This window comes from Coregonus clupeaformis, chromosome 29 (genome assembly GCF_020615455.1).
Source record: "Coregonus clupeaformis isolate EN_2021a chromosome 29, ASM2061545v1, whole genome shotgun sequence".
In the NCBI taxonomy this organism is placed as follows: domain Eukaryota; kingdom Metazoa; phylum Chordata; class Actinopteri; order Salmoniformes; family Salmonidae; genus Coregonus; species Coregonus clupeaformis.
In genome coordinates this window covers 54,980,636-54,993,970 of record NC_059220.1, presented here as the reverse complement: position 1 = coordinate 54,993,970, position 13,335 = coordinate 54,980,636, and the positions used below count along the sequence as shown (strand labels likewise).

Below are 13,335 nucleotides of genomic sequence, written 5' to 3'. Positions count from 1 at the left end.
CTACATAGCATATTTCTATCTGAACGTTCCAAAACGCTGCATCCTGCTGAACGCAACACATGTTGTTGACTGAACAAGGGGTAGCCTAAACAAATGGTTAAGGGTCCGGTCCGCAAGTAGTCTCGTTTTAGAACAGCTTTATGAATGTAAAATGTGGCCCGCCAATGCACGATAGAAATAAAAAGACGTAGCGCCGGTATTATAGGTCATATCTTTACACGGTAATGGCTAAAATAAAGCAATTTTCTCTGAGGAAAAGAGGGACACTTGGCTAGTGCGTTGGCTACAGAACCTGGCTATGAAATGCAATGGCCATCTCAGTTCCCGGGCTTGAACGCCATTCAAAACCTGTGATTGGAATTGAAGAGGGCAGTTCATAAGCGTAGGCGAAGGATATCAATGATCTGGAAAGATTATGTATGGAATTATCTAAGATCCCTCCCAATGTGTTCTTCAATCTCATGAAACATTTTAGGAAAAGGCTCAGTGCCATTTTCCTCACAAGGTGAGGTTTTGAAAACACGGGTGCCAATACTTTTTAAACAAAATCTCTTTCTCTGAGCAATTGTATTAGTATTAAATAGTATAAAACAGTTGTTTTAATGTAGCATACAATATAGCTCAGTATTTGTATTATTTATTTTATACAGTATTTTTTGCTCATCTTTATCAAGGGTGCCAATAATTTTTGACCTGACTGTAAATTCAAATCTAGGTAGTGTTTTCAGTAGTTAATTCATTTTGTGCCATGTCGCGGTGTAACTAACTACTGGAACTACACACTACTTTTTTTGCAAAAAAAAAATATTGGTGGAGTAAGCAATCATTTTATTTCTTGTTCGGCATCAGAACAGCCTTATTCTCACTTGAAACATTGTTTTTGTGTTTAATAGGCTAAATTACACATTCTGTTAACATATGACCACAAATTGATCTGTTCTTGCAATTTGTAGTCTATGACATTTCATTTTACATTACATTTTAGTCATTTAGCAGACGCTCTTATCCAGAGCGACTTACAGTTAGTGCATACATTATTTTATCGAACCCACAACCCTGGCGTTGCAAACGCCATGCTCTACCATTTCAGACTTACATGTGATAATTTTTCACAAAGTAGGCTAGTTTGGATGTAGTGAACTACTTTTTCAAAGTAACTTCAGTTAAGTAAACTACACTACCAGTCAAAAGTTTGGACACACCTACTCATTCAAGAGTTTTTCTTTATTTTTACTATTTTTTACATTGTAGAATAATAGTGAAGACATCATAACATTGAAATAACACAGATGGAATCATGTAGTAAACTAAAAAGTGTTTAAAAAATCCAAATATATTTTATATTTGAGATTCTTCAAATAGCCAACATTTGCCTTGATGACAGCTTTGCACACGCTTGGCATTCTCTCAACCAGCTTCACCTGGAATGCTTTTCCAACAGTCTTGAAGGAGTTCCCACATATGCTAAGCACTTGTTGGCTGCTTTTCCTTCACCCTGCAGTTTGACTCATCCCAGACCATCTCAATTGGGTTGAGGTCAGGGGATTGTGCAGGCCAGGTCATGTGATGCAGCACTCCATCACTCTCCTTCTTGGTCAAATAGCCCTTACACAGCCTGGAGGTGTGTTGGGTCATTGTCCTGTTGAAAAACTAATGATAGTCCCACTAAGCCCAAACCAGATGGGATGGCGTATCGCTGCAGAATGCTGTGGTAGCCATGCTGGTTAAGTGTGCCTTGAATTCTAAATAAATCACAGACAGTGTCACCAGCAAAGCACCCCCACACAATAACACCTCCTCCTCCATGCTTTACGGTGGGAAACACACATGCGGAGATCATCTGTTCACCCACACCGCATCTCACAAAGACACGGCAGTTGGAACCAAAAATATCAATTTGGACTCCAGAGCAAAGGACAAATTCCACCGGTCTAATGTCCATTGTTCATGTTTCTTGGCCCAAGCAGGTCTCTTCTTCTTATTGGTGTCCTTTAGTAGTGGTTTCTTTGCAGCAATTCTACCATGAAGGCCTGATTCACACAGTCTCTTCTGAACAGTTGATGTTGAGATGTGTCTGTTACTTGAACTTTGAAGCATTTATTTGGGCTGCAATTTCTGAGGTAACTCTAATGAACTTATCCTCTGCAGCAGAGGTACAGTGGGGGAAAAAAATATTTAGTCAGCCACCAATTGTGCAAGTTCTCCCACTTAAAAAGATGAGAGAGGCCTGTAATTTTCATCATAGGTACACGTCAACTATGACAGACAAAATAAGAAAAAAAATTCCAGAAAATCACATTGTAGGATTTTTAATGAATTTATTTGCAAATTATGGTGTAAAATAAGTATTTGGTCAATAACAATAGTTTCTCAATACTTTGTTATATACCCTTTGTTGGCAATGACACAGGTCAAATGTTTTCTGTAAGTCTTCACAAGGTTTTCACACACTGTTGCTGGTATTTTGGCCCATTCCTCCATGCAGATCTCCTCTAGAGCAGTGATGTTTTGGGGCTGTCGCTGGGCAACACAGACTTTCAACTCCCTCCAAAGATTTTCTATGGGGTTGAGATCTGGAGACTGGCTAGGCCAGTGTGATTTTCTGGAATTTTTTTTCTCAATTTGTCTGTCATAGTTGACGTGTACCTATGATGAAAATTACAGGCCTCTCTCATCTTTTTAAGTGGGAGAACTTGCACAATTGGTGGCTGACAAAATACTTTTTTTCCCCACTGTAACTTTGGGTCTTCCATTCCTGTGCGAGACAGTTTCATCTTTTGACTGGTACTGTATATTTGTCTTGAGGGAAGCTTTAGTGTAGCTTAACTTCTTCCAGTGTGAAGTAATTGATAGCTTGGTAAACTATATATTTTCATAGTAGCTTCCCCAACACTGCTCATTCCCCCCTAGGCAACCTCAATTGGCAGGACAAAGGCCTACAGAAGATCACTATATACCTACTTCCCTGTACTCAAACTGGTTGCTGTTGTTAATGTGTCACTAAGAGGTTCCACCTAGAGAGAGAGCGAGAGAGAGAGCGAGAGAGAGAGAAAACATAAGGCACCTGTTAGACTAGAAAAGGTGGTATCAACGGCTGCATTCCCCAGATCTGTATATTTGCTCTGGAAGGGTTCTATTCTCTCAGTTGGGACAAAAGGAAAGTTTGTTTGTTATTGTTGGTCATAGTTGTGTGGATTTGAGGAATGATGTCAGACTTTCCAGCTAAAGTGGCCACCGAGACCAGCTCCCCCCAGTCCCAACAGGGAGGGTCCAGCTTTCAGCTTGGCAGTATTTCCATGGACCGGGGCTTGATCAAGAGCATCCCTGGAATCCTGATGCTGGCTGAGATAGTGAGTGACAAATACCAGTTTCACCTTTGTATTTACTTGATCCATTATCAAATCAAAGTTTATCGGTCACGTACACAGATTTGCAGCTGTTATCACAGGTGCAGCTTGTGTTTCTAGCTCCAACAGTGCAGTAAAACCTACCCAGTTCATTTTTCCTTCTTTCTCTGTCCTACTCCTCATCTGCTAGGCTAATCTAAATCTATGTATCTTTTCAGAATCCCTGTTTTCTTATTGTTTTGTACGGGCTTGAGTAATACCTAGTGGTTGCTAAGAGTTGTATTAGTGGACACACACAGGGACATTAATCAGGTGACAGCTTGTTTTATTTTAACATAAATTAAGAATAGTTTTATGCAAAATGTCCTGTGTCTTGAATATGTGTTATGTTTATATATTTACATAATGTATTGGTAATTAACAGTACATTCAGAGAGTCATATATAAAGCAGATATTTTAATATGATGCCACTCCCTTTGAGCCTGTAGTACATGTGACTGACCCGGCTAGGTGGGTCTCTGCACTAGGCTTCATATCACACCCTTAAATCCATTTCAATAATTAAATGAGAAAGAAATATCAGGACTCACACTGTTCGACTTGAGTACAGTAGTGCATAATTGTTAAATGCGTGTGTCAACAGCCATTACCCATGATTATAGACATCTCATAACACAAGAAATCACATTCCTACTATAACTGAGCATTACCAATAACATTCATATGAATAGCTGGATCCTGTGATGGTATTGTGCAATCATGTCAACTCACCCAGATATTTTGAACCCTGATGATTTTGTGAGCCCTTATCTTGGATCTTCTATATTCATTATAGGTTTACTGCAGTTGATTGTTAATAGTTCACGGATATACGCCCACACACCCTACACGAAAGCAGACAGGCACGCTCAAACACACACACCTTAAATTGATACAACTTAAACAAACCTGCCTCAGGCCTCAGATTGACTCCAAATAAAGCCTTTCACAGTACCAGTCTGCACTGAGTGAAGATAAACTAATCGAGGGACTACCTGAAAAGGGGTTAGTTTGAAAAACAGTTGTTTAGGAAGTGATCATGCTAAATTTAAGTAATATATAGAAATTCTCCTGACTGTAGGCCTATTCTTTGGCAATATTCTGTCTTCATGTGTACACTGTAGCCCTTTCCTGCAGTAAATGACCAAAAGCGCCCTCTTTGGCCTCATGGGTGGAATGTTATTAATATTTTTCATAATTTCATAATTAATACAGATTTCTTTTAAACTGACAAATCCGGTGTTTCTATGTCAAACAGTTTTGTTATATTTCAGTCTTCTGTGATGTTTATAAAGTGTAATATTGGTATGCAAACTCAAAACCGAAGACATTTCAACTCTATATCTGACATGGTACTGGTGTCTTCTTTTATTTAAGCTCATAACCATGTGTGTGAGGTGTATACTTCTGTTTTGAAGTAGATGTGTTTAAGACTACCAAGAATCACTCTGTGTGGCCCTCACTGATTTAGCCCACTATAGTAAAGGTTCAAGCTTGTGTAACACCTTGAATATTTGCTATTTGTGTGCTTATACTGTACTGTATATTAACACGCTCACACTCCTCTGAAACTCAATAGAGAGAGAAGAAAAAGTCATTGACAATTGATGAGATATATCAATGTTTTTTAACAACATGTGGCGCCCTATTTTTCATTATTAATACATTCCATGTGACAACTTAATGTAAGTAGATTTATGCAAATGTTTAAAAACAGAACAACTATTAAAACTTCATTCATTTGAATGTTGTCATATTGAGTGGTTAGAGTTAGGGATACAATACGAGAGGGAGTAAGAATGAGGATGTTATGCGTACGCAAAAAAAATTGACACCTCATTATCAATCTTTGACACATTTACCAGGTGCGTGGGTAAACCTGCAGATCAAAACTTGATGCTTAAATAAATATTTGGATTGAGAAAGAGTTCTGTTTGCCCTCCCGATCTTGTCTGGGAAACTAAGTAATACTGTCAAGGTTATTTGACAGAACTATTATATCCCTGTCTGTGCTGCTAATTAATGCTCAGTGGGTAGTGTACATTACTCCCAGGTCTTCTACACTGCTCTTCAATAGGGCACTGACCTGATCTGGCGTGAAGACTTGGATTGGAGCCTCAATGGAAGGTTCACCTGTTCAAATGTCACCTAAATGTTTCTGAACATGTACCTTGTTCTGTCTCACTCTCCTCAGGGTCTTGGCCTGCTGCAATGGGCTCTGATTGCCAATCCCTCCTCCAATATTCCTGCCTATGGCTGGGTGATGTTTGTCGCCGTGACGCTGTGGCTGCTCACCATTATCCTCTTCTTCATGCTCTTCTTTGGCGCCCATCACAAACTCAGCTCCGTGCCCTGGCCAATGTTGGTGAGTGTCCTAAGCCACTAACCTCTGGTGTGATTGCTGACCTGACCTCAGGCTAAAAGGCTTATGTCATGTGTGGGTCGTTCTATGAAAATGGTGGCTTTTTTTACCAGCCAATTATTTAAAAATAGATTATTATTTTTTACAGAAAATGTTGTCAGACAATAGTTAAAACCCCTTAACAATGCAAATTAACATAAATAACAGCTTTATATATTTTGGTATTTGTACTACATTAAATACAATTAAAATGCTTGTGTTGCTTTTTTGTCACTGGTGTTACCTATATTTTAATGACGATTCAGGCTTTCCAGAATGTAATTTGACTATTTAATTTGCATATATAATCAAAGACAGAAAGCGTTAATAATAATATTAATACAAGTTTTTTATTAGTAATCATTTACATTAAACAAAACACATTTTTCTATAATAACACCAGTGACGGTAACACCAGTGACCAGTGACAAATCTTCAGACTATTTTATTAAAACCAGCAGGAACAGTAAGACCAGTGACTAATCTGCATAAAAGATCCATCTAAGATGGTGGCCACAGTAGCTCAAACCACACTTCAGAAATTGTAAATAAATCACTTAATCATGTGATTTGATCAATTATTTGAATCAAATTTGCTTTGACACATCTTAAGGCTTCGCATGAAATTCCCAAATTAATAATCAAATTGCTAACATATGAAGAGAGAGTGCAGACTCACCATGTGCTTTTCAAAACAGCCCGGCCTCAAATGAACCTTTGACCCAGTAAGAAGTTGGCAAGGATGTAGCATTTTTTTAATTTTATTTTGGTGGGGTATGGTAACACCAGTGACATGAAATTGAGGGAAAGATATTTCCTGTAAATTATTTATAATATTTAGTTCATATTTAAGTTTTTTAAGTAATCCACTAAATCACTATCTTACTTTCCTTTGAATTATGACATTTAAAGTGGGAGAAACATGTATATTTTTTACAAAAAATACACTATATATACAAAAGTATGTGGACATCTCTTCAAATAAGTGGATTCGGCTATTTCAGCCACACCCGTTGCTGACAGGTGTATAAAATTGAGCACACCGCCATGCAATCTCCATAGACAAACATTGGCAGTAGAATGGCCTTACTGAAGAGCTCAGTGACTTTCAACGTGGCATCGTTATAGGATTCCACCTTTCCAACAAGTCGGTTCGTCAAATTTCTACCCTGCTAGAGCTGTCCCAGTCAACTGTAAGTCAAATCAAATCAAATGTTATTGGCCACATGCGCCGAATACAACAGGTGCAGACATTACAGTGAAATGCTTACTTACAGCCCTTAACCAACAGTGCATTTATTTTTTAATAAAAAAGTCAAATAAAACAACAACAAAAAAGTGTTGAGAAAAAAAGAGCAGAAGTAAAATAACAGTAGGGAGGCTATATATACAGGGGGGTACCGGTGCAGAGTCAATGTGCGGGGGCACCGGCTAGTTGAGGTAGTTGAAGTAATATGTACATGTGGGTAGAGTTATAAGTGCTGTTATTGTGAAGTAGAAATGTTAAGGAGCAACAACGGCTCAGCCGCGAAGTGGTAGACCACACACGCTCACAGAATGGAACCGCCGAGCAGTCGCACACAAGCCTAAGCTCACTATGCACAATGCCAAGCGTCGGCTGGAGTGGTGTAAAGCTCGACCCCATTGGACTGTGGAGCAGTCAGTGGTGTAAAGTACTTAAGTAAAAATACTTGAAAGTACTACTTAAGTAGTTTTTGGGGGTATCTGTACTTTACTATTTATATTTTTACTTTTACTTTTACTTTCCTAAAGAAAATGATGTACTTTTTACTCCATACATATTCCCTGACAGCCAAAACTACTCGTTACATTTTGAATATTTAGCAGGACAGGAAAATTGTCTAATTCACACACTTATCAAGAGAACATCCCACTGCCTCTGATCTGGCAGACTCACTAAACACATGCTTTGTTTGTTAATGATGTCTGAGTGTTGGAGCATGCCCCTGGCTATCCGTGAATAAAATAAAAAACAAGAAAATGATGCCGTCTGGTTTGCTTTACAGTGCATTCAGAAAGTATTCAGACCCCTTTACTTTTTCCACATTTTGTAACGTTACAACCTTATTCTAAAATTGATTAAATAAATATGTTTCCTCCTCAATCTACACACAATACCCCATAATTACAAAGCGAAAACAGGTTTTTAGAAATTGTTGCTAATTTATAAAAAATATTAAAAACAGGAATACCTTATTTACATAAGTATTCAGAACCTTTGCTATGAGACTCGAAAATTGAGCTCAGGTACATCCTGTTTCCAATTATCATCCTTGAGATGTTTCTACAACTTGATTGGAGTCCACCTGTGGTAAATTCAATTGATTGGACATGATTTGGAAAGGCACACACCTGTCTATATAAGGTCCCACAGTTGACAGTGCATGTCAGAGCAAAAACCAAGCCATGAGGTCGAAGGAATTGTCCGTAGAGCTCTACGAGACTGGATTGTGTCGAGGCACAGATCTGGGGAAGAACACCAAAAAATGTCTGCATAATTGATGGTCCCCAAGAACACAGTGGCCTCCATCATTCTTAAATGGAAGAAGTTTGGAACCACCAAGACTCTTCCTAGAGCTGGCCACCCAGCCAAACTGAGCAATCAGGGGAGAAGGGCCTTGGTCAGGGAGGTGACCAAGAACCAGAGGTCCTCTGTGGAGATGGGAGAATATTCTAGAAGGACAACCATCTCTGCAGCACTCCACCAATCAGGCCTTTATGGTAGAGTGGCCGGACGGAAGCCACTCCTCAGTAAAAGGCACATGACAGCCCGCTTGGAGATTGCCAAAAGGCCCGTAAAAGACTCTCAGACCATGAGAAACAAGATTCTCTGGTCTGATGAAACCAAGATTGAACTCTTGGCCAGAATGCCAAGCGCCACGTCTGGAGGAAACCTGACACCATTCCTACAGTGAAGCATGGTGGTAGCAGCATCATGCTGTGGGGATGTTAATACTAAATTGTAATTATTTTGCACTATGGCCTACTTATTGCCTTACCTCCATAACTTACTACATTTGCACACACTGTATGTAGATGTTATTGACTGTATGTTTTGTTTATCCCATGTGTAACTCTGTGTTGTTGTTGTTTTTATCGCACTGCTTTGCTTTATCTTGGCCAGGTCGCAGTTGTAAATGAGAACTTGTTCTCAACTGGCCTACCTGGTTAAATAAATAAATAAATGAAAACCTGCTCCAGAGCGCTCAGGACCTCAGACTGGGGCAAAGGTTCACCTTCCAACAGGCCCTCAGACTGGGGCCAAGACAACGCAGGAGTGGCTTCGGGACAAGTCTCTGAATGTCCTTGAGTGGCCCAGCCAGAGCCCGGACTTGAATACGATCGAACATCTCTGGAGAGACCTGAAAATAGCTGTGCAGCGACGCTCCCCATCCAACCTGACAGAGCTTGAAAGGATCTGCAGAGAAGAATGGGAGAAACTCCCCAAATACAGGTGTGCCAAGCTTGTAGCGTCATACCCAAGAAGACAAGGCTGTAATCGGTGCCAAAGGTGCTTCGACAAAGTACTGAGTAAAGAGTCTGAATACTTAAGTAAATGTGATATTTCAGTTTTTTATTTGTTATAAATGAGCAAAACATTCTAAAAACCTGTTTTTGCTTTGTCATTATGGTGTATTGTGTGTAGATTGATGAGGGGGAAAAAATATTTCATCAATTTTAGAATAAGGCAGTAAAGTAACAAAATGTGGAAAAAGTCAAGGGGTCTGAATACTTTCCGAATTCACTGTATCTGATATTTTTTATTGTTTTTCCTGGTGGTTAAGGCGGGGTCAGGAAAGACACCATTGTTGTAGAATGACCCGTGTAGTCCCTGCTATGCTGCATTTTTGCTATTTATTTCAAAGTTATTTTGTAATTGTTATTCAATGTAAAATATAATTAAAATAAGATGTAGGTTGTATTCATCAACATCTGTTCTCTATCTTGTAGGTTATGGTGTATAATGCTGTGGCAACAGTTTTGTACCTCACAGCATTTCTGGCCAATGCTGCATCAGTCGCTCCTTACAGTTCAACATACTTCTATGGCTGTATGGCAGCTTCTGCGGTAAGTCTAGAACAGACAATTTAATATCTACAGATATACAAAGACATGCAGACACTAGACAGAAACATAGATATGTGGGCTGTCTGACTTGTTAGTTGGTTGGCCAGTTGTGATCAGTTGATGAGCGACAGAAACACATGAGAAACCCTTGTTTAGACAAGCGCACCCCTTACATAGGGCCACATAGACTGAGACTGAGTACATTCCGTTCAATACTTGCACATTTTTCATATTCACAAGATAACCTTCCACAGGAAGTGCTGATATCTACGTTCTGTACACAGTTATATGGGTAGGATGAATAGAAAACACAAGTGTGTTTCTGGCCTAAATGTTTGACTAAGGAGGCAGAACTGATGCGTCATGTGTGCACCTGACTGTGACCGGTTCGAAGATAAAGAGAGAGGGAGCTAGAAAAAATATAAGGTAGATTTATTTTTATGGTGTGGTCTCTCTCTCCATGGCAGTCCTAGCCAGAGTCCATTTGCTATTTACAATGAGGCACATGACCAAGCCCCTTGGTCTTCCTGGGAATTACTCAAATGTAAATGTTTCACCATTCATACATATGTAGGATTTTAATTTGAGACAGTTTGCTACAGCAGGAACATAATCCTACAGCAACAGGAAATGTGAATTATGTGGATTATAAGAAGGGACATTTTTTATGGGGTTGATACATTTTTCGTAAGAAAAACAAAATGGATATTACAAACTTCAGAAGCCTTTTTTAAACCAGAAATACACTACAAGTTCTCCTGCAACAAGGTGATCAAATTAAGATCCTACATCATAGCGTGTTCAAAGTCTTGTATCTCCTGCCTTTTACAACCCAGGAAAACAGTAGCCAGGTGACTCTAGCCAATAAACATTCCCCTCCTATTTTCACAAACATCACAGTTTGATGTAGGTCAGGATTCAGTATTTATGTACAGTACCAGTCAAAAGTTTGGACACACCTACTCATTCAAGGGTTTTATTTTATTTTTTACTATTTTCTACTTTGTAGACATCAAAACTATGAAATAACACAAATGGAATCATGTAGTAACCAAAAAAGTGTTAAACAAATCTAATTATATTTGAGATTCTTCAAAGTAGCCACCATTTGCCTTGATGACAGCTTTGCACACTCTTGGCATTCTCTCAACCAGCTTCGTGAGGTAGTCACCTGGAATGCATTTCAATTAACAGGTGTGCCTTGTTAAAAGTTAATTTGTTGAATTTCTTAATGAGTTTGAGCCAATCACTTGTTGTGACAAGGTAGGGGTGGTATACAGAAGATAGCCCTATTTGGTAAAAGACCAAGTCCATATGTTGGCAAGCACAGCTCAAATAAGCAAAGACAAACGACAGTCCATCATTACTTTAAGACATGAAGGTCAGTCAATACGGAACATTTCAAGAACTTTGAAAGTTTCTTCAAGTGCAGTCACAAAAACCATCAAGCTCTATGATGAAACTGTCTCTCATGAGGACCGCCACAGGCAAGGAAGACCCAGAGTTACCTCTGCTGCAGAGGATAAGTTCATTAGTTCAACTGTTCAGAGGAGACTGCGTGAATCAGGCCTTCATGGTCGAATTGCTGCAAAGAAACCACTACTAAAGGACACCAATAAGAAGAAGAGACTTGCTTGTGCCAAGAAACACGAGCAATGGACATTAGACCGGTGGAAATCTGTCCTTTGGTCTGATAATTCCAAATTTGAGATTTTTGGTTCCAACCGCCGTGTCTTTGTGAGACGCAGAGTAGGTGAATGGATGATCTCTGCATGTGTGGTTCCCACCGTGAAGCATGGAGGAGGAGGTGTGGGGGTGCTTTGCTGGTGACACTGTCTGTGATTTATTTAGAATTCAAGGCACACTTAACCAGCATTGCTACCACTGCATTCTGCAGCGATACGCTATCCCATCTGGTTTGGGCTTAGTGGGACTATTATTTGTTTTTCAACAGGACAATGACCCAAAACACACCTCCAGGCTGTGTAAGGGCTATTTGACTCAGAAGGAGAGTGATGGAGTGCTGCATCAGATGACCTGGCCTCCACAATCACCCGACCTCAACCCAATTGAGATGGTTTGGGATGAGTTGGACCGCAGAGTGAAGGAAAAGCAGCCAACAAATGCTCAGCATATATGGGAACTCCTTCAAGACTGTTGGAAAAGCATTCCTCATGAAGCTGGTTGAGAGAATGCCAAGAGTGTGCAAAGCTGCCATCAAGGCAAAGGGTGGCTACTTTGAAGAATCTAAAATATAAAATATATTTTGATTTGTTTAACACTTTTTTGGTTACTACATGATTCCATATGTGTTATTTAATAGTTTTCACTGTGTCTTCACTATTATTCTACATTGTAGAACATAGTAAAAATAAAGAAAAACCCTTGAATGAGTAGGTAGGTGTGTCCAAACTTTTGACTGGTACTGTATATGTAGATAACATTTTGTTTTTGTTTGGGGAGAATGTAGCTACAATATGTTTGTGTCATGTTTGTTGTAAGGCATATGGCATGACAACGAATGATGATAGAGGAGTTGGCTGCAGCCCATAGAGATCTGGCACCTAGTACTGGCAACCTGCCTGCCCATCATCAACATTGCCAGTCAAAGATTCAACAATCTCAATTAACTGACATTCAAGGAAGAAGAATGAATGCAGGCATGTATCTTATGATAATAACATTCTTCTCTCATCTGATTGTCTCTTACTATGTGTTTGTCTCTTGTTCAGTTTTTTGGCATCGTGGTGACTTTGTTATATGGAGCCAGCACCTTCTTTTCCTATATGGCATGGAAGGGGGATGGAGGTAATGCAGCCAGCAACTCTGGTCCTGCATAGGACTACTCTACTACCTATCCTGATAAACCGTCTCCATACAGAGAGACTTGGACAGTGTGAACCGAACAGTGTGTCACAAAGAAGAGATTCTAAACCTTTTCATCAAAGGATTAGTATTTTTATATACGGTATACTTTTTTTAAAGAAGCTAGACATCAATATACTTTTGTTATGTCAAAATGGTGACTGGAGTGAAGACTGGAAGCATTTTGCAGACCCTTTCAGTGTGTTGCTATGGTAACCCCACCACTGCACATCCATCAGTACACTCACTCATCATGACTCACTCACATACATGCTCCCATACATAACCACTATGATCACATACTGTAGGAAAGTGTAATGAATGATACATCTATTTATACTGTAATAAAGGCGGTAGGTAGCCTAGCGGTTAAGTGTTGGGCCAGTAACCGAAAGGTCGCTGGTTCGAATCCCTGAGCCAACTAGGTGAACAATCGGTCGATGTGCCCTTGAGCAAGGCACTTAACCCAAATTGCTCCAGGGTTGCCTTAAATAATGGCTGATCCCTGGCCGTGACCCCACTCTCTGAGGGTGTCTCAGGGGGAGTGGGATATGCAAAAAACACATTTCCATTTCACATGTGTATAATATACA

The 13,335-nt window shown here is 39.6% G+C and overlaps 1 protein-coding gene across 1 annotated transcript; it reads left to right on the top strand.

The window, feature by feature from the left end:
- Nucleotides 1–3,013: 3,013 nt before the first annotated feature.
- Nucleotides 3,014–12,873, top strand: LOC121577278 (plasmolipin). The gene is made up of 4 exons (XM_041891041.2): nt 3,014–3,350; nt 5,582–5,752; nt 9,761–9,877; nt 12,610–12,873. Exons 1-4 carry the CDS (start codon nt 3,204–3,206, stop codon nt 12,715–12,717), a joined length of 543 nt encoding a protein of 180 aa, XP_041746975.1. The 5' UTR covers nt 3,014–3,203; the 3' UTR covers nt 12,718–12,873.
- Nucleotides 12,874–13,335: the final 462 nt, after the last annotated feature.